The sequence below is a fragment of the Chelonoidis abingdonii genome, chromosome 8 (assembly GCF_003597395.2).
Source record: "Chelonoidis abingdonii isolate Lonesome George chromosome 8, CheloAbing_2.0, whole genome shotgun sequence".
Lineage (NCBI taxonomy): Eukaryota > Metazoa > Chordata > Testudines > Testudinidae > Chelonoidis > Chelonoidis abingdonii.
In genome coordinates, this window is record NC_133776.1 from 6961068 (window position 1) to 6984269 (window position 23202).

The 23202-nt window shown below is 47.9% G+C and overlaps 1 protein-coding gene across 4 annotated transcripts in view; it reads left to right on the forward strand.

The window, feature by feature from the left end:
- Positions 1-23202, forward strand: part of DIS3L2 (DIS3 like 3'-5' exoribonuclease 2) — a 404569-nt gene that overhangs the window by 117472 nt on the left and 263895 nt on the right. For 2 of the 4 annotated variants that reach the window (XM_032803899.2, XM_032803901.2), the window contains exons 1-2: positions 16719-16806; positions 19469-20684. The exons of 1 other annotated variant lie outside the window; for it this stretch is intronic. In XM_032803899.2, the coding sequence (XP_032659790.1) occupies positions 19991-20684 (694 nt within the window). In that variant the 5' untranslated portion in view covers positions 16719-16806; positions 19469-19990. Of the gene's footprint in view, positions 1-16718; positions 16807-19468; positions 20685-23202 lie in introns of those variants that run through there. One more of the 4 variants, XM_032803902.2, reaches the window with a different exon arrangement.

Below are 23202 nucleotides of genomic sequence, written 5' to 3' on the forward strand. Positions count from 1 at the left end.
CACCAGAGGGGCGAGTCCTTGCTGCAGAGCCATTCATCAAAACAGATGTGGGGCTGGGGGAGCAGAGAGAGAGGCCCCTGTCTTGTGTTGCTCCCACCCTTGTAGGCGCTCTCCTTTTGGGGCAGAGGTGTGATGCTGCTGCATTCTTCTTCCTTGACAACCAGCAGGAATCAGGCCCGTATGTCTGCATCTGCCCAACCAATTGTCTCCTCACCCCTCTCCCACTCCCCCAGTAAATTTACTACATAATCAATATTAGTGACAGCGTTATAGGCGCAGGGCGATGAGGTTCACCCCAGAGAGTGTGCAGTGGAACTGGAGGCTCTTTCTGCTGCTGAAGAAGCCAATACCTACAGCACAAGGTCGGAATGACTCCCCAGTGAGCTTGTATAAGAATTTGTCACTTATGCTGTTTACAGTGGGCCTTGTCCTTCGTGGCAGTAGGCTGGCCTGTCTCATTAACATCAGTGGAGCTGTGCTAACTGAAACCAGCCGTGCATTTGGGCCAGGTATTATTTCAGACCGTCTTTTGTCTGTGCTGCTCAAGGTTCCCTTCCCAGCACCCTGAGCCTCTGCAATTTGGCCTCTGCTTGTCCCCACTGGGCAGCTTTGTGCCGATACTGCAGTGTACAGGAATCTTAAGGTGACCGGAAGTCCTGATATTAGGAGCTTTTGTCTTATATATGCCTTGCAAAAAAATAAGTGTCCTGATTTTTCACACTTGCTATCTGGTCACCATAGGAATCTTCTGTCATTTTGTTCTGTCTGATCTGGGGGCCCTAGTCTCTTTGCTGCCTCCTTGTATGTTCCCTTTTGTCTGTTTCTTCACCTTGGGGCTAAATCCAGGGCTGTATCAGTGAGCTGACTGTGGGAAATGTAGACCTTAACTGAACAGGGTAAAAATGATGCTATTTCACTTATTGTGGGGACAAGGCTGTGTTCTTTTTCCTTCCACTCCCCATGGCATGGTGATGGTATGCTCCATTCTTCCTCCTGCATCTCAGTTGGCATTCGTGAGGTGTGAGGGTCTGGTGTAATTACCCCTAACATTAATGCCTAAAGGCTCCAGTGGAGATTAGGGTCACACCAGGGTGGATTCTGCACAAACATGTAGTCAAGAGTCCCTGCCCAAAGACTGGACCATCTGAAGAGAAGGTGGGTGAGATCTTGTATTGGACCAAGTTCTGTTAGTGGAAGAGACCGAGACAAGCGTTTGAGGTCCACAGAGCTTCTCTGGTTTGGGAAAGGTAATCGGTGCTTCCCAGCTAAATACAAGGTGGAGCAGATTGTTAGGGCTTGTCTACACTGGAAATGCTAAAGAGTAGATATTATGGCCTGGCCTACACTAAAAAGTTAGGTTAACACAGCTTTGTCCCTGAGGGGTGTGAAAAATCCACACCCCTCGGCGCTGCAGGTAAGGCGACCTAACCCCGGTGTAGCAGCCAGCGGTAGGCGAATGGAGGAATTCATCCAAGTGATTGCCTCTCGGGGAGGAGGATTAGCTACGCTGACAGGAGAACTCCTTCCGTCAGTGTCTACACTGAAGCGTGACCGTGTACACAAGCCCTACTTATGGCAACAGGAGGGAGGTCTCCTGTCACTGTAGTTAATGCACATCCCTGAGAGGCTGTAGCTAAGTTGACAGAAGAATTTTTCTGTCCATTTAGTGCTGTCTACACCTGGGGGTTAAGTTGCTTTAACTACATTGCCCAGGGGTGTGACAAATTGTGAGATACATAGTTGTGCTGATGTCATTTCCCAGTGCAGACCAGCCCTTAAGCATACGCGTTCAGACCTGTTGCAAGGGACTATTTGGAATGAAACGCGCCATTAACACCTGTGCAGTCATAGGACACAGGAGGGTTAGTGGGTGTTAGAAACCTGGTCTATGCTAGGAAATTAGGTCTGTATAACTACATTGCTCAAGGGTGTGAAAAATCCACCCAGCTGAGCAATGCATTTAAACTGACCAAACCCCAGCGTAGATAGTGCTAGGAGAATCCTCCCACTGGCGTAGCCACTGCCTCGTGGGGAGGTGGATTACCTGTGTCCACAGGAGAACCCCTCCAATCGGTGTAGGTGGCATCTTCACTTTTAAGTGTAGGCAAGCCCAGAGTGTTGTAAAGAGATGCAAAACTCATCTCTCTATTGAGTCCTTGATTTTGAGGAATGGTCGAGCTCTGTGGCTCTGGAGTCTGAAAAATCCCCACATAGCTAAGCTGATCTAACCCCCAGTGTAGACGGTACTAAGCTGACAGGAGAATTCTTCTGTTGACCCAGCTACCGCCCCTCAGAGAGGTGGATTTACTACAGCACCCCTCCTGTCAGTGTAGGTAGGGTCTATACTGACGACATCCAGCTGCACCACTGTGGTGTTAAGTGTAGACAAGTCCTTAGTGTCTAGCAAAGTAATGAATTTCAGCTCCCAGGCTAGTCTGTTGAAGGCATTATACAGGCTTCTTTTGAGGGCCGAGAGGTCAGATATGGAGTGATCATTTTGTGAAAAGCTTTTGCCCACGAGGCAGAGGGTGTTTTTGTCTTTTATGGTTTTTCTGTGCGAGCGCATTCAAGAGCATAGGGACTGTCTGGTTTCACCCACACAGTTGCTGTTGCAGCATTTGCGCTATACCACATGCTGTGATAGGTGTGTGTGAGACTCAGGGATCTCTTCCACGAACAGAAGTTGGCCCAGTGAAATACATTATCTCACCCACCTGTCTCTCTCATATCCTGGTACCCACCCAGCTACAACAATGCTACCAAGGACAAACTAGAGAGTGGGTGACTTGCCCACTAGAGGAAGCTGGGAACTGAACCTACATTTCCCAAGTCCCAGTCCAGCATCTTAACCACAACACCATCCTTCCTCTGAGTCTGAGCATGACAGGCCCCTCCTGTTCTTCACCAAGCTGTAACGAGGTGCCCCCGGGCTCTATGCTGTAATGTGCTACGTGCACGGCTGGAACGGGTGAGCAGGCCTTCACTAGTTGTGTAGTAGCACTCTGTATCGGATGATGATGCGTGTTCCATCTTGGCAGTAGGCTGGATAAAGCTGTCTTTGCTGATCGGAACTGTCATCAGTTTCCTGATTTGTCTTCTCCACAAGCCTTCTGGCTAGTCCTGTAACTTCCCTTTCCTGTCTTTGCTGACTTTCGACATCCCCGTGTGTCAGGGAGCCTGGGGAAGGGTGGGTTGGTGGTGTCAGCAATGGCAATGAAACAAATTGGATCCTTTGAGCGGGGGAGGCTTTTCAGACCCATGACCTAGGAAGAAGAGAGAGGGCCACAAGTCCTGCTAGCGTATGTTCAGGATAGAGTGAGGCTGTTAGCGGGCAAGAAAGAAGCCCCTGCTGAGTTCATGCTTTGCTTTCTATAGTTCCAGAAACCAAATCCATGCATGTCTCAGATCGCACACCACTGCCTGAGCCTCTGACTCCTCCCAGAGCACATTCTGGTCACAGCGTATACTAATGTTGACCTTCAGAAGCTAACAGCTGGGCTTGTTTGTCTTGTTTTCTGTTCTTCTGAGGGAGGGGTGTTTGTCTGGGATCCACCCCCCCGGTCCACCTCTGCTCACAAGCCTTGTATCAGGTTGACAAGGCTGGATCTGCTACTACTGCCCCCACCCCTTTGGCCCCCCTGGGATCAACTTGTGTTACAGAAATAACTTATCTGGGAAAGTAGCTGCCATGGGAATGTCCCATAGTCATGCAGGAGAGGGTGGGGGGAGATAGGCCGGGCAGTGAGGAATGGGAGAGGAAGCCTCCAAGATACCATCTCTGTTTCCATATAGCTCAGTCTTTGAAACATGTGTGGACACCCAGCTAAGCTCCCATGGCGTTTGGGCTGGTGACTGTGGTGAGATTGGGCCGTGGCAGGGCCGAGCACATGCGGGAGAATGGGAGGTGGTGGGCGCGGGCTGGTACAGGGGTCTCAGGCGGGTACGACCAGAGCAGTAGCTCTCCAAGGCTGAGCTATAGTCGGGTGAAGGAAAGGTGAGGGAGGGAACCAGAATGACCCCGTCGTGAACCGCGACCTGAGCAGATTTATGCGCCATGGATGATGCAGGCGGAGGCTGTTGTGCAGCTTTGCAGTCCAGATAACGGCGTGTTGTTTTGGCTCTGGACGTGCCTGGGAAACGAAGCGGGTGATATTGCTATTCCTGTGGAGAGCCATTTATTCTGGGGATGGTGGGGTGGGGTGCGGGTCCGGCTGCCACACGAAAGTTCAGGGCCTGTCTGGACGTGCTGTGCTCCACAGAGCTAACCTTTTGCAACCAGACAGAATAACAATGCGAACCAGCGAGGATATAATGCCCAGTGTTTGCTTGAGATACAAAGGCACAGGGCTTTCACATGAGGTAATACTGATAAGTTATGCTTGCATTCACTCCTCAGCCTGCCAGAAAGCAGTGTGGCCAGCCTGTCAGCTGCTTGCGGGAGAGGCTTGGGCAGCCAGATTGGAGCTAGTGTGCAGGGAGTGCTGAGTCGGCAGGACGAGGGCTGCCGTGGTCGCTGGGTGCAGGGTCTCTGACTGAGGGTGACACGATGCTCCCCTCCCTTCTCTGCTCTTGGCCGCCCTAAGGGCAGAAGCATGAGCATTTTCTGTCCTAACTCGCCGCTGTTTTAACTCTTTCTGTGTGGGTAAGGTGGTGGGCGTGTGTGACGAGTTTTGGGGGTTTGGTGAGGCATGGCATTTCCCCATATGGCTCGGGGGCTCTGGGATACACTGAGTACGTGGCACAGGTTGGAGGAGAGTGGCCAATTAGCCCCTGGCTCACTCTGGTGCTTTGTCCAGGGCCCCCAATACCACTGTCCCTCACTGTCTCTGATGTTGAACACCCCTAGGAGGCAGGGCAGTGCTCTCCTCTTCACTTTACAGATGGGGAACTGAGATACAGAGACTTGGGGCAGGTTTTTAAAGGCATTGGGGCCTAGCTTCATTTTTTAGGCATCTAAATACCTTTAAAAATCTGGCCTTAAATGTCTCGTCCACAGTCACAAACGAATTCAACTGAGGTCACTGAAGGCCCAGTCTCATGCCCTAACCACCGGACCATCCTTCCTCCACCTAGATTCCTCTCTCCTCGGTCCCTTTACAGCTCCTTTGCTATCACTGTTCAGCAGTTTGCCGTTTTCCCTTCCTTTTGCTCTGCACTCTGCTCCCACAGCGGTAAGGGCTACAGAAAGAGGGATACGTTTCTCACTGGCCCGTCGCATTCTCCTCAAATGTTTATACTGCTGCTTTCAGAGCCGTTGCATGCTGCGAGGCATTCGTCATGGGCTCTAGCCCTGGGCCGAGTGGGCGCTTTGCAGAGGGGTCTAGGCAAGGCCATTGCTCCTGTGAGTCTGCAAGTTAATTTAGACTTAAACTAAGCCATTTTAGAGTGAGGGTAGAATTCCACTCTACAGTAGGCAGGGACAACTTCATTCACATCAGTAGAGGGATCTGGTTCTGAAGTGAGCCCTTCAAGTCTGACATAAACACTGTACTCCTTAGGCAGGCAATCATACTCTCCAGGGCATCCTGTTTGAGTTGGAGAGAACCGTGCTAGAAAATGTGCCATTGGGAGAAATCCTATCTTGGCACCTGGTTGCAGGATGAGGTGAGTCTCTTTCTTCTTTCTCCTTCCTGGGACTGATCCTCTACAGCTTTGGCGGGTGGTCATTTACATGTGGCCGAAGCACCACCAGATCAGAAGTCTCCCATTTTGCATCCACTTTGACCAGTGTAAATAATGTCATAAAATACAAGGCAAGGGAGATTCAGGCCCTCAGATTCTTTGATCTTTCTCCTCCTGAATTCACCACCCCAAAAGATCTGGTGCCTATACTTAATCAGCTGGACTGAGTAGAGGGGCCAGTCAATTATGTAATTACAAAAAGATTAGCTACAATTTTATACAAACATGTCTATTATAGACTGTATATATAGTTTTCCTCTCCCTCACTCCTTGTAAGTGATTTGTCATCCTAGATCATGAGCTCTTTGGGGTTAGGGATCATGTCCCCCTCTCTGTGGTGTCTTGCCCAGGGACCCTGATCTGATCTGGGCCTCTGGGTGCTACCATCATATAAATATTTAATAATAGTCCATAGCGACTTGCCAGGCGACTATTCTGACATCACAAAGAGGACTTGGTTGTCAGGTGGGATTTCAGAAACATATGGACTCAAGAGAAACTGATCTGTTCTCAGGCAAATACCTTTAGGACCTGATCCTGGTCTTGCTTACTCTGTCTTCATAACTCCATTAGCTTCACTGGAGTCACTCCTGATTCACCCTCATGTAAAGTAAAGAAGAAAGCTCTAGAGAAACCCAACTGTCTGTAAAGGGGGAGCTTTATTTCAAAGATTTCCCAGGAAGCGTTGGCTGCTCTGTCAGGCATTGTAACATGTACTTCAGCATTCTCTCATTTATTTCTTCATCAACCACTTGCACCAGCCACCAGGTACCGCCGGAGGGAATGATAGTGAGATAATCACACACTGGGGGAATGCAAGCCAATGTGCCAAGCTGGGTTTGCTGTTGCAAAACACCCTGTGAATGAGAGAACGACCGTATAACCTCTTCACCCTTGAGTTGCCACCCTTGGGGGTGGGGTGGATGGGAATGACCTAGTGGCTGTTGCTGAGATTCCTTGTACTTGAATTGCCATTGAAGGGTGCTGGAAATTGTGGTGTATTGAAAACTCTTAAAATGATAGGCTGTTGCTCTTAACTTCCGAGGGTTTTCCTGGTCCTGCTGGCAGGCGAGAGGGCTCTGAAGGGAAGGGTGTAATCTGGGCCCAGCAGCAAGCAGTCTGCAGCCAGCCAGTCTAGAGTAAGGCTCTTGTTATAGGGACCGTTCTGAATTCTCAGAAATAAGAAGTCAGAACAGAAATGTTACGTCGCAGCCTTCCTGCAAGATCGTTTACTTTTTTTTTATTGAACTTCTTTCTCGAGGGTGTGAATGTAACGGAAATCTTCCAACTGGAATGTGAACAACTGTTTCTTTCCCCTCTAAAACCATACACCTAAGTTGGTTTCATGAATGGTGAGATGGAGAGGAGGGAAAAACCTCCAACTCACCTCTTCTGTACTGCGCTCTTCTCCGATCTGGTGTGGTGAGACCCCGAATAGGAGATTTATTAGTAGTAGCAGTTATTACCTTAAGTGCCTGCAGTGAGTGTGATTGTGTATGAGACAGGAGAACACAGTCCCTGCCCTAGAGCACTCAGTCTAAAAGTTTACAGTCTATGGACTATAGGCACAGTTTAGTGACCAGGGGAGGGGTGCTGCCTCGCAAGGGAAACAAAATCACAAAGGCAAAAGCCACTATCACCCCACTTCCTGCGATCAGCCCCCCTGGAGTTGCTGGTGGCCTGTCAGGGCACAATGGCCTCTGCTGCTGCTTCTGTGGCTGCTGCCTTCGGGGAGCTGTCCAGCGGACGAACCCCATCCAGAAGCGCAGCATGAGGTCACAGTTACAGACCAGCCCTGGGCAGGCGACGGCAATGCTCACAAACGCCCCCACCACCTGGGGCCCCTTCGTCCATTTCCTTCTGCGAAATGCATGAGCGCGCCAGTCGAGCCAGCAGGAACGAAAGTGCTTGCAGCTGGTGGCACCATCTGGTGCTCGTCTGATTCCTGCCAAGGAACCGTCGTCCCTTCCCCGACAGTTGTGAGGGAAGTTAGAGAATAGAAGAGTGACTCAGTGAGAAGGGGTGGAAAGTGAGGGCAGAGGCTCAAACGACTAAGCATGGTTACAGAGGGTTATTGCTGGTGCTGATGCCAGTGTCCACGCACAGGCATGACCCTGCCTCCCCCATATATCTTCCACTTTCTCTGCAACAACTGAGGGGGGAGGGCCTCAGATATCTGTTTAGCAAACATGTGCACCAGCTCGGCACAGCTGTAGCTGCGCCACGGCTGATCCCTCTTAACCCTGCGCCACATGCCAATTGCTTTACTTGGGCTAGGCTGGGGGAGAAGGGGGGCGACCCTTTGCAAAAAGCAGTTCCATGCAAATATGCTCCTTATGGGAGCCTGTGGCATACAGCACCAAGGGACCTGAGAGACAGATGACACATGCCCCCAGGCTGCAGTCAGATCTACATGGAGTGGTAGGTGCCCACTTCATTGGGAGCTGGGAGCTGATGCTCATAGGGTTAAGGAAACTTCTCTTTCTTATTGCCTTGCTTTCTTGTGTCACTGACAGCTGCTGGCAGAGCTCCTTCCCCTGACAGCACTAGACCTGACAGGTTTTCGCTGCCAAAGAGCGGAACTAGCTGGGCTGAAGACAAAGGTGAGGTGCTCGCTGAGTTAACCCCTCATTCACCAGCTCCCCTTTTATAAGTGTCGCCAAAGCTGCTGAGCTCTCCACCTCTCTTTTGTGGCTGCTCAACCGTCAGTTATGTGTACAAATGGACACTTGCATATGCAAGTCGGGGATCTGAATGCCTAATCCGCTGAATTTGTGCAGCCAAATGATTGCATGTGCATGCAACATAGCTTCTTTGACAACCTGGCCCAGTCAGTCAGACGCCTCTCCCACCCCACACGTTGTCCTTTGAAGTGCAGGTCTCCATCTTCCTCTCCTATCTGTTCCCACAGCAGCATCGCTCAGTGATAGGGGTGGGAGTGGTGTGGTAGGTCAGGCTTCTTGAACAGATCCCAGTGTTGGAACCCATGATAAGTTTGCATCCCTTGGACACCTGGAAGCTCCTCTCTCTGCTCTGTCTGCCCGACTCAACACAGCAAGTAGATGAAGTCATGCAAATTTCAGTGTCTCATCAGAAAGCAGGGAGGAGTGACCCACAGTTGTTCTGTGAATCTATTCTGGAATTCCCTGCACTCTGGCTAGCTGAAAATGATCTTTGCCTTTAAGGTTGGGGAGTGCAGGGAAGGTGTCCTGCCTGAGATGTTCACTGGAGACTAGGGATGCTGTTTCTGGAGGTCCCATATCAAGCAGTCTGCTCCAGAATGAGAGTTCCACTTCTCCATGCTGGTGCTCAGATAGCATGGTGATGAGCATGATATAAATGCCTAGAGAGATGGAAGACAGAATTAGAACAAACACTGCATCCAGCTTCTTTTGTTCTTATTTAACCTGTATGTAAATTCTAGTGCTGGCGAAAGATGGCAGGCTGGAGACTGAAATCCTCAAATCACTCCCGGGATAGATCGCTGGATACACCCTGCTTCCCCTAGAGTGCTCTGCAAAAGTGCCTGCGCTCTGAACTAGAGGGGCCCAGTGGAATTCAGTCTCCATGGCCAACTTTCAGCTTTGGCCTCCCCACCGAGACCCTCAGGAAGGATTCCAATGAGTGGCAGTTGTGGGAGTGGTTTGTGTGATGTGCACACGTCCATACGAATGGCACTGAGATCCCCATCTCCTGTTACATGGGGAAAACAAATCACCATCAGGTGGGAAGAACTTCTAGCGATCACTGGCCTGGACTGGATTTAAACTGGTGACCTTAGAGGTACCTGTCTTCACGACCAGCAACTCAGGGCCTGATCTGAAGCCCATTGAAATCAATGGAAAGATTTCAGCTGACTTCAGTGGGTGTGGGACCTGGCCTCCATAGCACAGCACCAAAGATAACCCTCTCGCCTCCCTCCTGGCCAGGCCTGATGGTGAGTCTGTCATCAGGCTAAAACTACATTTCCCTCATTTTTCTGTTCATCTTACTTGTGTGCCTGGCTTGCGGGTAACGGCTTGTTGTGTCCTCCCCACCCTGTGGGCCACAGTGGAAGAGGAATTTACTGTGGTGGAAAGAAGGGGGCAGGTGTTTTCTCTTGTCTATGCTGGTTTATTTTGAGGAAGAATTTTCTCGTCTTGTGTTTGGAGCAGCTTTAAACCCTGTGATGTTCAATTCAAGCCTCTGACATGCTTTACAGCCCACGCGTTTAGTCTTTTCTTGTAACCCAATCCATACTTCTGTAGTAATGACAACACTGAGCACTGCTTCAGCTCCTTCCACAGGAGGAGCTCAGAACACCACAAAACTATTGATGGAAATGGTAGAACTATCAATAATACAGAAAAGGCAGATTTCAATAAATATTTCTGTTCTGTGTTTGAGGCAGAAAAAGACATTATATCATAACTCTTTCCATTCCTCTAGTATCTTGGAAGGATGTTGAACAGCAGCTACTCAAGTATACATTTTTAAATCATCTGGTCTGGATAACTTGTACCCAAGAGTTTTAAAAGAGCTGACTGAGGAGTTCGCTGGACCATTCATATTGATTTTCAATAAGTCTTGGAACACCAGGAAATTTCCAGCAGTCTAGAAGAAAGCTAATATTATTCCAATATTTAAAAAGGGTAAATGGGATGATGCAGATAATTATAGGTCTACTGGTCTGACATCAATCCTGCACAAGATAATCAAGTGGTTGATATGGGACTTAATTAATAAAGAATTAAAGGAGAATAATGTAATTTGTGCCATTCAGTATGGTTTATGGAAAATAGATTCTGTCAAATGAACTTTCTTTTTTGATGCGATTACAAGTTTGGTTGATAAAGGTAATGGTGTTGATGTAATATGCTTAGACTTCTATAGGTCATTGGACTGGGTACCCCATGACATTCTGATTTATAAAACTAGAAAGATATAAAATTAATATGGCACAAATTATATGGATTAACTGATAACTCTCAAATTGTAATTGTAAATGGGGAATTCTTATAGACTGGGTGTGTTTCAACATGGATCCTGCAGGGATTGGTTCTTGGCCCTAAGCTGTTAACATTTTATTAATGACCTGGAAGAAATAATAAAATCATCAGTGATAAGGTTTGCAGATGATGCAAATCAGGGGGAGTGGTAAATAGATTCAACTGCTTCTGCCTAGGGAGGTTGTGGAAGCTCCTTCGTTGGAGGTTTTCAAAAGGAGGCTAGAGCCATCTGTCTTGGATGGTTTAGACACAATAAATCTAACATCTTGGCAAGGGCTTAGACTAGATGACCCTTGCACTCACTTCTAATCCCATGGTTCTATGCTTCTAAAATGAGTCTCTCGCAATCCTGCTCTTTGACAATAGGGGAGCTCAGGTACAGAAAACTAAGTGCAGAGATGTTATAATTGGTAATTTTTCCAGGGTAAGACCTGTCTCTTGCTAACCATTTGTAGTGTGCCCAGCACAAAGAGCCCCAGATCTCAGTTGGGGCGAGTAGGCACCACCCTATATAATAGCTCTGTAGAAATAAGTGGTCACACACGGAGCCTGTGGTGAAGTTGGGACTAAAATTTACATTTCCTGACCCTGTCTCATGCTTTAACCACCCAACTCTGCTTTCCCTCTGCTAGTGAGGTCTGACTTAAGCTGATAGTTGCCAGTCAAGGATGTAACTCTGTCCTTCACTCCCCATGCCACGTTGGAGTCATGCAGCACATCTGGTCTGTCAAATTTCACCTGCAGCTTGGAGCGCCTTGGTACCCAGCCATGGCAGGGTGCAGTCCAGCCTTGGCTCTGACCTGTAATGCTCTTTTGAATGTAGTTTGCCACCCTAGTGGGGCTTCTGCTGAAACTCCCTGTGTATCCCCCTATTTCTGCCCTTACTCGACAACACCTTCCCCTGTAAAGCTGTTTTGCTGTCATTTTCCTTCTGAATACAATGCTCGTCAGAGTTCAAAATTATTACTATGGATATTACTATAGCCCCTAGACATGGTGGCAAGTTTGTAGAAATTTTGGTGGTGCCCAGAACCTGCCCCCCCAACTCCTCCCCCAACTACCTAAGGCTCTGGGAGGGGTTTGGGGGGGAGGTCTGGGGTGCAGGTCCTAGGCTGGGGATTAGGGTTCAGGAGGGGTGCAGGGTGCAGGCTTTGAGATGGAGTTTGGGTGCTGGGTGCAGGCTCTGGGCTGGGTCAGGGGGTGGGTGTGCAGGAGGGGGTGAGGGGTGCAGGCTTTGGGATGGAGTTTGGGTGCAGGCTCTGGGCTAGGGGTGGGGGTGTAGGCAGGCTCTGGAGGGAGTTTGGGGATAGGAGGGAGTGGGGAGGGTGCAGGCTCTGGGAGGGAGTGGGGTGTGGGTGATGAGGAGGGGTTCATGATGCAGGGGGTTGCTCAGGGCTAGGCAGAGAATTAGGGGCAGGGATGAGGGTTGGGGCTGAGGATGAGGGGGTTCATGCTGCAGGGGGGCTCAGGGCTGGGGAAGAGGGATTAGGGTGCAGGGGATGAGGGTTGGGGCTGAGGATGAGGGTTCATGATGCGTGGGGGGGCTCAGGGCTGGGGAAGAGGATTAGGGTGCAGGAGGATGAGGGTTGGGGCTGAGGATGAGGGGTTCATGATGCAGGGGGGCTCAAGGGCTGGGAAAGAGGATTAGGGTGCAGGGGGATGAGGGTTGGGGCTGAGGATGAGGGATCCATGATGTGGAGGGGCTCAGGGCTGAGGCAGAGGATTAGGGTGTGGGGGGCTGAGGGGTTTGGGGTGTTGGAGAGGCTCAGGGCTTGGGCCGAAGGGCAAGATAAGGGCAGCTTCCCCTGCCAGTACGAGATGATGGGCACTAGGACCCTGGGGCAGCAGACAGCAGTTCTGCCAGAGCCATTCTAGGCAGGGGAGAGGTGCTGCGCTGCTTTCTGTCAAGCAGGGACGCGGCGGGGCCGGGGGAGACCCACGGGGGCTGGGGTCCGATCCAGGCAGGGCTGGGGGAGAGACCCAGGTCCAAATACTGCTGGAGCAGGGCCCCCAGCCCTGAATATTCCTGGTGCTGGAGCACCGCAAACATATATAACCTGCCACCTATGCCCCTAGGAACCCCAGTCATGGACTGGGACCCCAGTATGCTAGGGGCTGTACAAACAACACAAAAAGATGCTCCCTGCCCCAAGAAACTAACCATCTACAGCACTTGAGGGGGCCTGACCCCACTGCCACTGAAGTCAATGCAAAGCTCTCACTGACCTGAATTTGAAGAGGATGGGGTCCTAATAGTTCAGGGTCTCCTGAGTGGTGCAATCACTCTCTTTCTAAGATTTGCATGTTCTTTCTGCAGCACTGGTAGAATCTAATGGCCCAGAAAATCAGAGCCTGGGATCTGAATTCTTTCCTCTGTTACCCCATTGTAAGTGCTGGGTAGCTTCACCAAAAGCTTCCCTGCACCACTTCTGCAGTGTGTCAGGAAGGATCATCTAACGCTTGGTGGTTTCTTTCAGGGATCCTTCAGATTTAGATTATTGGCATCCCTGATGTATACTCGAATTAAAATGTAGCAAAAATGAGGCTTTTAAATGTTCTGACTGTAAAGCTAAACATTGGACTGTGAGTTGGTGCCGTGCTGTCTGCAGCCAGTGAGACTGAAATAAAATCAAAGGCTCAGATCCTCCAAGGTGCTTAGGTCTGTAATGTAAACTTTGCCTATGTTGGTATAACTACATTGCTCAGGGGTGTGAAAAATCCACCCCTCTGAGCGATGTAGTTATTCTGACCTAGCGCTATGAGTAGACAGTGCTATGGCGACAGAAGGACTTCTCCTGCCACCATAGCTACTACCTTTCAGGGAGGTGGATTAACTATGCTGATGCTCTCTCAATGGCATGGTAGTGTCTTCACTAAGCACTACAGCTGTAGCGCTATATGTGAAGACAAGCCCTTAGGCACTTACCGCCCACTGATTTCAGGATCCAGGCAAGACAGGTGTGAATTGCTCCATTCCTTTGGCCTTCAGTGTAAGAATTTCCTCTTCACTCCACCTTGGATCCTAGCACATCGGAGGGAAACCTAGATTTTGTTCTGGTTTTAGTACGTTCAGCTGATCAGCCAGCCTTCTGCTATCTGTCTTTGCCTTCAACCTCTGTAGTCCATCCCTCCATAGGGACACACCATATAGTATACAGGAGTTGTGTAGTGTCACTTTAAATAGTTTGGGAGCTGCTTAGTGGACCTTGCTATCTTCTGTTGCAGAAGCCACCAGAACCTACCAGACCAGCAGTATATATACAGAGCTAAGCCTTGTCTTTTTGCATATAGTTAGTAAACATAGAATCATAGGACTGGAAGGGACCTCAAGAGGTCATGTAGTCCAATCTCCTGCACTCATGGCAGGACTAAGTATTATCTAGACCATCCCTGATAGGTGTTTGTCTAACCTGCTCTTAAAAATCCCCAGTGATGGAGATTCCACAACCTCCCTTATCAATTTATTCCAATATTTAATCACTCTGACTGTTAGGAAGTTTTTCCTAATGACCAACCTAAACCTCCCTTGCTGCAGTTCAAGCCAAATGCTTCTTTGGGGATTGGTCCTGTTTTGAGCAGAGGGTTGGACTAGATGCTTCTGAGGTCCCTTCCAACCCTAATCTTCTATGATTCTTTGTCCTATCCTCAGTGGTTAAGAAGAGCAATTTTTTCCTTCCTCCTCACAACCTTTTATGTACTTGAAAACTGTTATGTACCTTCTCAGTCTTTTTTCCAGATTAAACAAACCCAATTTTTATAATCTCATAGGTCATGTTTTCTAGACCTTTAATAATTTTTGTTGTTCTTCTCTAGATTTTCTCCAACTTGTGCACATCTTTTCTGAAATGTGGCACTCAGAACTGGACCCAGTACTACAGTTGAGGCCTAATCAGTGCTGAGTAGAGCGAAAGAATTACTTCCTGTGTCTTGCTTGCAACACTCCTGCTAATACATCCCAGAATAACGTTCGCTATTTTTGCAACAGTTTTACACTGACTCATATTTAGCTTGTGGTCCACTCTGACCCCTAGATCCTTTTCTGCAGTATTCCTTCCTAGGCAGTCATTTCCCATTTTGTATGTGTGTAACTGATTGTTCCTTCCTAAGTGGAGTACTTTGCATTTGTCCTTATTGAATTTCATCCTATTTACTTCAGCCCAGCTCTCCAGTTTGCCCAGATCATTCTGAATAACATAATCCTATCCTCCAAAGCATTTGCAACCCCTCCCAACTGGGTATTGTCTGCAAACTTTATAAGTGTATTCTAAGCCTATATCTAAATCATTGATGAAGATATTGAACAGAACTGATCTCTGCAGGACCCCACTCATTATGCCCTTCCAGCATGACTGTGAACCATAACATGGTTATTTGGAATCTAGATGTCCATCTGGTAAGAGCAAGGACACAACACACCCTTAACCCAATGCCTCTCCTTTACCCTAGGAAAGCCTTCAACATGCTCCCTAAACCTGATTTCCCAGAACCAGCCCTCCAATCTCACACCTTCAGGATGAGCCTGCCCCTTATATATCCCTACATCCCTGGTGACCTTCCTTGGAGGGCCCTTTGGAGCCTATCATCCTATCTTGACTGCCTGACTTGCTTCAGAGCAACATGATGTGAGGCCTCCATTTCCCTGGGGTTGGCACCCTCTGCAGCATTCTGAGCCCTTTGGTGGCTGGAGAGTAAGGGACTCAGGCTGGCCTTCTCATCTGTACTTCTCATGTGGCAAGAGAGTGCGCTAGCCACAACCCACTGGGCCTGCCCTTAGATAGTCTCTCGATTATTGAAATAATTGAGACGTTTATCCTTCAGAATGGCACGAGGACAGGCTTGCATGGCCGTCATGCCCCAGGGCAGAGAAGCTGAGGGGGTGGCTCACCACGGGAAGGTGGTAGAAGAGATGGATGAGTTTTGTAGAACACTTTGCCGAGCAACAGTGTGTGGTGGTGGTGGTGGTGATGCCGAGGCGCCTCGCTCACAGACCAGCAGCCCGTTGTGCTAGGTGCTGTACAAACACAGAACTGAAAGATGGACCCTGCCCAAAAGACCTTCCCCTAGCGGAATTTCTGAATAACTTTATCTTGTGTCTGAGAGCTGGTAGCAAGAGACACCAGCAAAGCCAAAGAGAGCGAAAACCAACTGTTGGATCTCTGCAGCTCATGGGCTGGGAATCCTCATGCTGCTGTTTAGGGCTGGAGCAGGAAAGTGGCCCAGTGAAATTCCACTGAAAAGATTCCCTGCCAAGAGCCCGTAGCCTGAGGAGAGTGTGTGTGGAGGTAGGGGGAAGTGTGTGGAGATTGGGGTGGGGCTGGGGAGGTGAAGTGTGCGTTGGATAGGGGGAGGGAGTGCTGGTCGGAAGTGCTGGCCGTCGTGGGAGGGGCAGTGTGCTGAAGGGGGAGGGGAGTGTGTGTAGATGCGGGGCTGGTGTGGGGAGGGGGAAGTGTGCGTGAAAGGGGAGGGAGTGTGGGCGATGGGTGGGTGGGGGATGGTTGGATGTGTGCGTGGACGGAGGAGGAGATGTGTGGATGGCTGGGTTGGGAGAATGGACGTAGCGGTGTGGGCGGGATGGGGTGGAGGTGGAGTTTTGTGTGGAAGGGGGAGGGGATGTTGACAATTGGGGCTGGGCATGGGACGGGGAGTGTGTGGCGATGGGGCTGGGTGTGGAGGGGGAGTGTGTGTGGCGAAGGGGAGGGAGTGTGGGGGATTGGAAGTGTGTGTTGGTATGGGCTGGGTGTGGGAGGTCTAGGGTGGGGGAACCTCACTACCCCCCCTGCAAGCTGGGTGACTATGACTCCCCCACTGTACCCCCTCAGCTTTGGAGGGGGGGGTAAGCATCCCTTCCCCACACTTGGGAGGGGTGTGGGCCCCACTGAGCTCCTGGGCGACTCCTACAGGTAGAGAATAAGCATGAACCTCATTCCTGGGGGTGGGGGAGGCTGCAGGGGGCCGAGTGACTCCTCCCCCTCCCACTCAAGAGGATAGGGGGTGGGCTTCGCGCGCGAGGCTTTCTGGTCCCTGCTGCGGCCCGTAGGCGACCTCTGCCCCGGAAGGAGAGAGGGAGGCGCTCAGCTCAGCTGGGACTTTTAAACGGCGCGGAGAGGGGCGGTGGGGGAGCGGCCCGGCTCGGCCGGTGAGTGGCGGGGCTGCTGGGCCCAACCAGCGCCCCTGTGGGGGCTCCCCCGGTGCTGCTGGTCCCGGGGCGCTCTGGGTTCCTGGCCCCGGTGTCTAGCTCCGAACGGGGCCGCCCCTTCCCTGCTGCCCCGAGCTGGGGCTGCCCGGCCCCTGTCTGGCCCCCCCTCCCCAGCGCCGCTGCCCCGGTCTGGCTGGCGGGGCCGAGGCCATTGGTAGCCGGGGATCGTGTCTCCCTTCACCCCGTAGCCCGGCGAGGCTGAGCTCTTCAGCGCCCCTTTGCCGGCTTCCAAGTGCCCCTGGCTGGCGCGGCGCTGTCACCAGACGCGCGGTCCTCACAGACTCTGCTTATTCAGCTCCTTGGCCGCGGCGCGTGTGGCCCCAGCGTGATCTCGCGGGTGGCTGTCGCTTGTCGGGCAAAGGCAATGAGTTACCCGTCTCCCAGATGAAATTGGATCAAGGGACACTCTTGCTGGGTCCCTTTTAACTCACTGCTACTTAAAGTAGTATTAGGTTTTTTTCTATTGCTTTCCAACTTTTGATCTCCAAGGACTTGCCGCTCATTACTGCCCCACATTAGGTGGTAGTATCCTTACTTGACTGTCAAGACATAGAAGTTAAGGGATTGGTCCACAGCCACTTAGCCAGCCCAGTCATGAAATATAGAGATGAAGCTAAAGAGCTTTAATCTTTAATGCCCAGTATTTTGTTGTAATTACTGTGTTGCATTGCTGAAAATATGCAAAGGACATTTTTTAACCCTTTACTGACGCTACTGTAAGAATCTTGTGTTCATAACTTGATGCAATAATGTTGGAGGCCAGTAGTGGTACACCCCCCATTATTTTAAAATAAGCTATGCAACTTTCATTTTGAATTAAGTTTGGAATTTTCTTCCCTGGCTTCTGGGAGAAGTGGAGGAGTCTTCCCACCTGCCTTCTGCAAAATATTTCTTTTTTCCCCCATCCCTCCTGGCTGCTGGAACTGGGGATGCTCTCGACCCTTCTTGCCCACTTCTAACTGCATCTCAAGCAGGGGAGCTCTGAGTCTCTGCTGGTACTCATAAGCAAGGACAGGAGAAAACTGCACTGATGAGGAATTGTAACATCTTAAAGAATTTGTCAGATTTTTCACTAATTCTTGCAGTGTAGACCATTGCTTCTCAAAATTTTGTACTGGTGACCCCTTTCAAACAGCAAGCCTCTGAGTGTGCCCCCTCTTATAAATTAAAAACACCTTTTTTAAAAAATATTTAGCACTATTATAACTGCTGGAGGTGAAGGGGGTTTTGGGGTGGAGGCTGACAGCTCATGACCCCCATGTAATAACCTTGTGACCGCCACTGGTGTCGACCTACTTTTTTGAGGGTTTTTATAATTCTGATGGTAAGATAATCTTGCAGTCAAATAGAAAAGCCTACCTATGCCAGGGTAAATGGAAAATTTTAGGAAGAGATGGAAAACAACACAGGGAATTTTTCCTGTTTATGCAGGGATTTATTTTCTCTTTGTATTGCATTGTGAAGACTGTTCACATACTTGCTCAATTTCTTAATTAAACCAAGTTGCAGTGTGTACTGTTACTCTGAAAGGGCATAAGTAAGCACACTGTGGAGAAACCTAGTTTCACAAACCTTAGTCTCTGTTGGGCACTCTGTGCCTAAGCAGTACTGTGTGTGCCAGCAGCTTGCAGAAAGAAGGAAAAGCCAACATGCCTATCCTCATTGTAACTACTACTGTGTGGAAGAGGATGGGCAACTGAGAGGAAAAATTACAGTATGGAGGGGAGAGAGGGAACCCTTTTTTTTTTATTATTTTTTTTCCTGTTGAAGCTTTGTGCCCAGAAAGTCTTCCTCTGAGTAACACACATGCAGAGCCCTATACTGTGGAAAGAGGTATGGGAAAAAATTCATAAAGACAGTGTTCATTTGTTCATCTGTTTGTTTTTTTAGACTCCAGTATTTGCCAATTTTAGCATGAGTGGTCCCAGCTAGGCTGTCAAATTCACACCCCAGCAAATGAATAGTTCAGGTGAGGTCACATGTTTGTGGCTGCTATAGTTTGATTTGGAACAGTTAAGTACCAGGTCAAGTTGTGAGAAATTTAGAGCGAGAGAAAAAAAAAAAAAAGAAGCTTTTTCTGGAACTCTGCAGAATGCCTCAAACACTGTGGAGATGTTCCAGTGTTGGCCTCCATTATATCGTTTATGGCTTTGAACTTTGTCTTTGGGCACTATACCAATTAGTGATTTTACCACGTCTCTGCCTATAGCTTTGTCAAGTAATAACTTGGTGAAACATACTTGACTCTTTCACTTCTGCTGCTCAGGAGCTAGAGCAGCTGAAATGAGAGTGAAAGATACTTGATCCTTATACACTTCACCTTGCTGCCCTCGAAGTGGAGGTAATAATGCCTTCTAGAGAAATTAGTCAGGTGAAAACAACAAGCTTATCTACCTTGTACACCAAAAATTGATGAGCCTTTGCAAGATGTTCAGTTATACTAGTGAGTTCACTATATGCCTACTGTACTGAAAGTAATTTATATATGGAAAGATAAACTGGAGTGGACAGTCTTAGAATCTGAAGCAAAGCCCTCATCTAGTGTGGCTTCAAAGACCTACCTGTTGTCAGTGGAAAATAAGAAACTATTTTTTGCTTACAGGAAACAAAGTGACAAGAGATATGTCCTTGTTGTTGAAACGTCTAAACAATTCAGTAAGGATGCAGTTATTTTTGGAGAGACTGACATGGACATGATCAGATTTTACTTCTGATACGTCTAATACGTCCATCGGTTGCAGTCCTAATTTGCCAAGATTTGTCAAAGGCAAGGAAGAGAGGATTAAAGGAATCATTCAGAAATGGAATGTAATCATTTGGCCCAAGTCTCTATTTTGGATGGATTATAGCCAGATATGATCTGCAGACTATAGTTTGATCACTCCTGGATTACTGATTATAATTTTAATATAGTGTAGCTTCTGATATGGTAATACTACAGTAAAATCTGAACTATTCATCACCTTGGAATATTTTAAAGATCAATAAATCCTCGTTCAATAAACTTTTTCACATCTTTGCTAATGTAATCAATTCTTTGATCCTTTGTTTTGAGACAATAACACCCCCTTCCCTCCCCCACATTTATTTATAACACATTAAAGTCTGGGCATATTACTGGAATATGGATCAGCTGGGATATGTGAAAGGTGCTTCTGCCCAAGTTACCAAAGATGGATTAAGCAAGCCTGCTCTGCCCCAGAAGAATGCTTATGCCAGGCTTGTACAAAAGCACCACAGCGGTAGATTCCGATCTTATTTAAATCATATTGCACAGAAGATACAGCTAGAAGAGAGCAGCCTCAACGACTCCAGTTTGGCTGTAGAGCCCTCTGTGAAGAGAGGCATGATGAGAGATGCTCTGGCAAGAAATGGCTTGAATGCACATAGCTATTCACCAGTCAAAACATCTCAGCTGGAACAGCCTCCACTTGTAGGCTTTGAGAAACTGAATGAAGATAAAAGCCAAGTCTTTGCTAACAGACGGCCTCATGAAAGAGATCCCAGAATTGGTCGAGAAGGAAACCTTGAAGTAGAGGAAGATTTTTATGTCAAACAGCATGGACCTGCAACTGACTTGTTAAAAGTGAGTGATGCCTTGGGTGCCAGAGTAACCCAAGGCACTTCTCTGCAGAAATCTTCTGGTTCTGAAGAAAAGGATGAAGAGGAGGTGTGGAAGCACAAACATAAGAAAAGGAACAAATGTCCTGCCAACCTGGACAGAGCAGATGACTACTTGACTGATGAGCAGTTTAGTATGGATCTGCCGGCAGCAAATGCCAGGAAAACCAGTCACTTGTCTTCTGGTCAAATTCAAGGTGAGCTGTTCACTGGTTTAAGCTGCTAACAAGCTGTGTGAATGGTGCATAGATTAATGTAAAATTTTAGGGCCATTGAAAATGACATTTGTTAATGTCACGTGAGTTACAATTAATGAACCTGTGTTGCTCCCCTGGAAGTTATTTGTAGTTTTGACATTGACAACAAAGGGAGAAGGATTGTGCCCAGCACTAGTGCAGTGGATGCATCTCTTAAACTATTGCATATTGAAAATAGCGCAGGAAAAAAATCTGCCTCTGTATTAGGTTTAAAAAAAAAATCTCTTGACCACTAGCTCAATATCAGGCATTTTTGGTTTAACTTCTTGGTGTAGATGCGTTGGATTTTTTTCTAGTGCATAGTATTTATGGTGAAACATTTGGATAGCCTGTGCTAAGGGGCAGTCTGCTACAGGTGATGATAAATATCACTACATTAAGTTTACTGTAATAAACAGCGAAGAGATATCAACTTTACAGTCTGGTAAGTGGGAGTAATGCTTATCACAGCTCACGGAGTAAGATTCTTATAAATATTTAACATTTGCCAAACTACACCCCATCACTGAACTAGGGTAAATAATATCTGTTTGCACTGATTCCCATAGTTGAGAGGCTAGGCCCACAGATCCGGTGCCTGGGATGTTTATATTTCATGAGTTTTGCAAAGATGTTTCAGATGATTGTGCAGACTGTGCTTAACAGGTCCAGTTCTCTAACAAATACTTACAATTAAGTGTACCATTGGTTGTATGAAATATTTTGGCATGAGTTACAGAAAACACTTTTGTATTTATTGCATCAGTCTGTTCGAACAGGTTTCAGAGTAGCAACCGTGTTAGTCTGTATCCGCAAAAAGAACAGGAGTACTTATGGCACCTTAGAGACTAACAAATTTATTTGAGCATAAGCTTTCGTGGGCTACAGCCCACTTCTTCAGATGCATAGAATGGAACATATAGTAGGGAGATATATATACATACAGAACATGAAAAGATGGAAGTAGCCATACCAACTCTAAGAGGCTAATTAAGATGAGCTATTATCAGCAGGAGAAAAAAAACTTTTGAAGTGATAATCAAGATGGCCCATTTTAGACAGCTGACATCTTAATTAATTAGCCTCTTACAGTTGGTATGACTACTTCCACTTTTTCATGTTCTCTGTATGTATATACACCTCTACCCCGATGTAACGCCACCCGGTATAACACGAATTTGAATATAATGCGGTAAAGCAGTGCGCCTGGGGGGTGGGGCTGTGCGCTCCGGTGGATCAAAGTAAGTTCACTATAACACGGTTTCATTTATAACGCGGTAAGATTTTTTGGCTCCCAAGGACAGCATTATATCGAGGTGTGTATATATATATATCTTCTTACTATATGTTCCATTCTATGCATCCGATGAAGCGGGCTGTAGCCCACGAAAGCTTATGCTCAACTAAATTTGTTAGTCTCTAAGGTGCCACAAGTACTTCTATTCTAACAGCGTAATTTTCTGTTGTATTCTACTTTTCAGTGAACTGGCAGCTTTTGAAAGAACTCAGATATTTACTTCAGGAGCTTTGTGTTGTTATATAGAGCATGTCACATTAGCAGAGGTAGCAGTTCTGCCATGCTGAAAAATACCTAATAATTCCTCAGTATGAGATGTTCTCTATGGGGGGGTTCCCAGACACGCTGCTTTTTGGCTTCAAAACAAAGATTTAAAAAACAACTTACTATAAAAATCAGTACCCTAGTCACAACCATTCTTGCTCTCTTGCAAAGCAAACAGGCCATTAAGGGACCTCTGTCTTTGAACCCCAGTGAAATGGGAAGAGTTCCTTGAGTACATTTGCCTCTGTCCTACATAGGCTGACCAGAGAGCAAGTGTGAAAAATTGGGTTGGGGGTGAGGGTAATAGGAGCCTATATAAGAAAAAGCCCCAAATATCAGGACTGTCCCTATAAAATCGGGACATCTGGTCACCCTAGACCCACACATCGTAGTGTTTATACAGTTACCTGACTTCTACTTCACTCTGGCCCGAGGCCCATGCTAAAAAGACACAACCTCTTTCTAGAACAGGTCTCTCCCACCTAGCTAAGTTTAAGCTGATTGGAGAGCTACGTCAGATACCTTCCTGTATAAGCAAAGTTTCAACAGGCATCTGCTCCCAGTATTCCCCGTCACATCCAAAGACAGACCTAGCCTCCTCAAGGCTCTGTTAGAGCAACAGGATTGTGTCTTGGGCTGAGATAAGCAAAAGTTTTCCAGTTTGTCACTGAGTCATGGTGCAACATGCTTTGTGGAGATCTTATACAGGAATCTACCCCATAATGTACAACAATAACAAATGGCTCTCATAGGTTTTACTGTTTTCCTCTTTGCAAAGGAGCACTGTCACAACAAAAACGGAAACAAAAGGGAAGTTTTTAAAATAATATCTTGGGGCTTGTCTACATGGTGTAGTCCATTGCACTAGAGGGGTGTAAATTCTAATGCAGACTAGCATACTGTGCACTTACTGGCCTG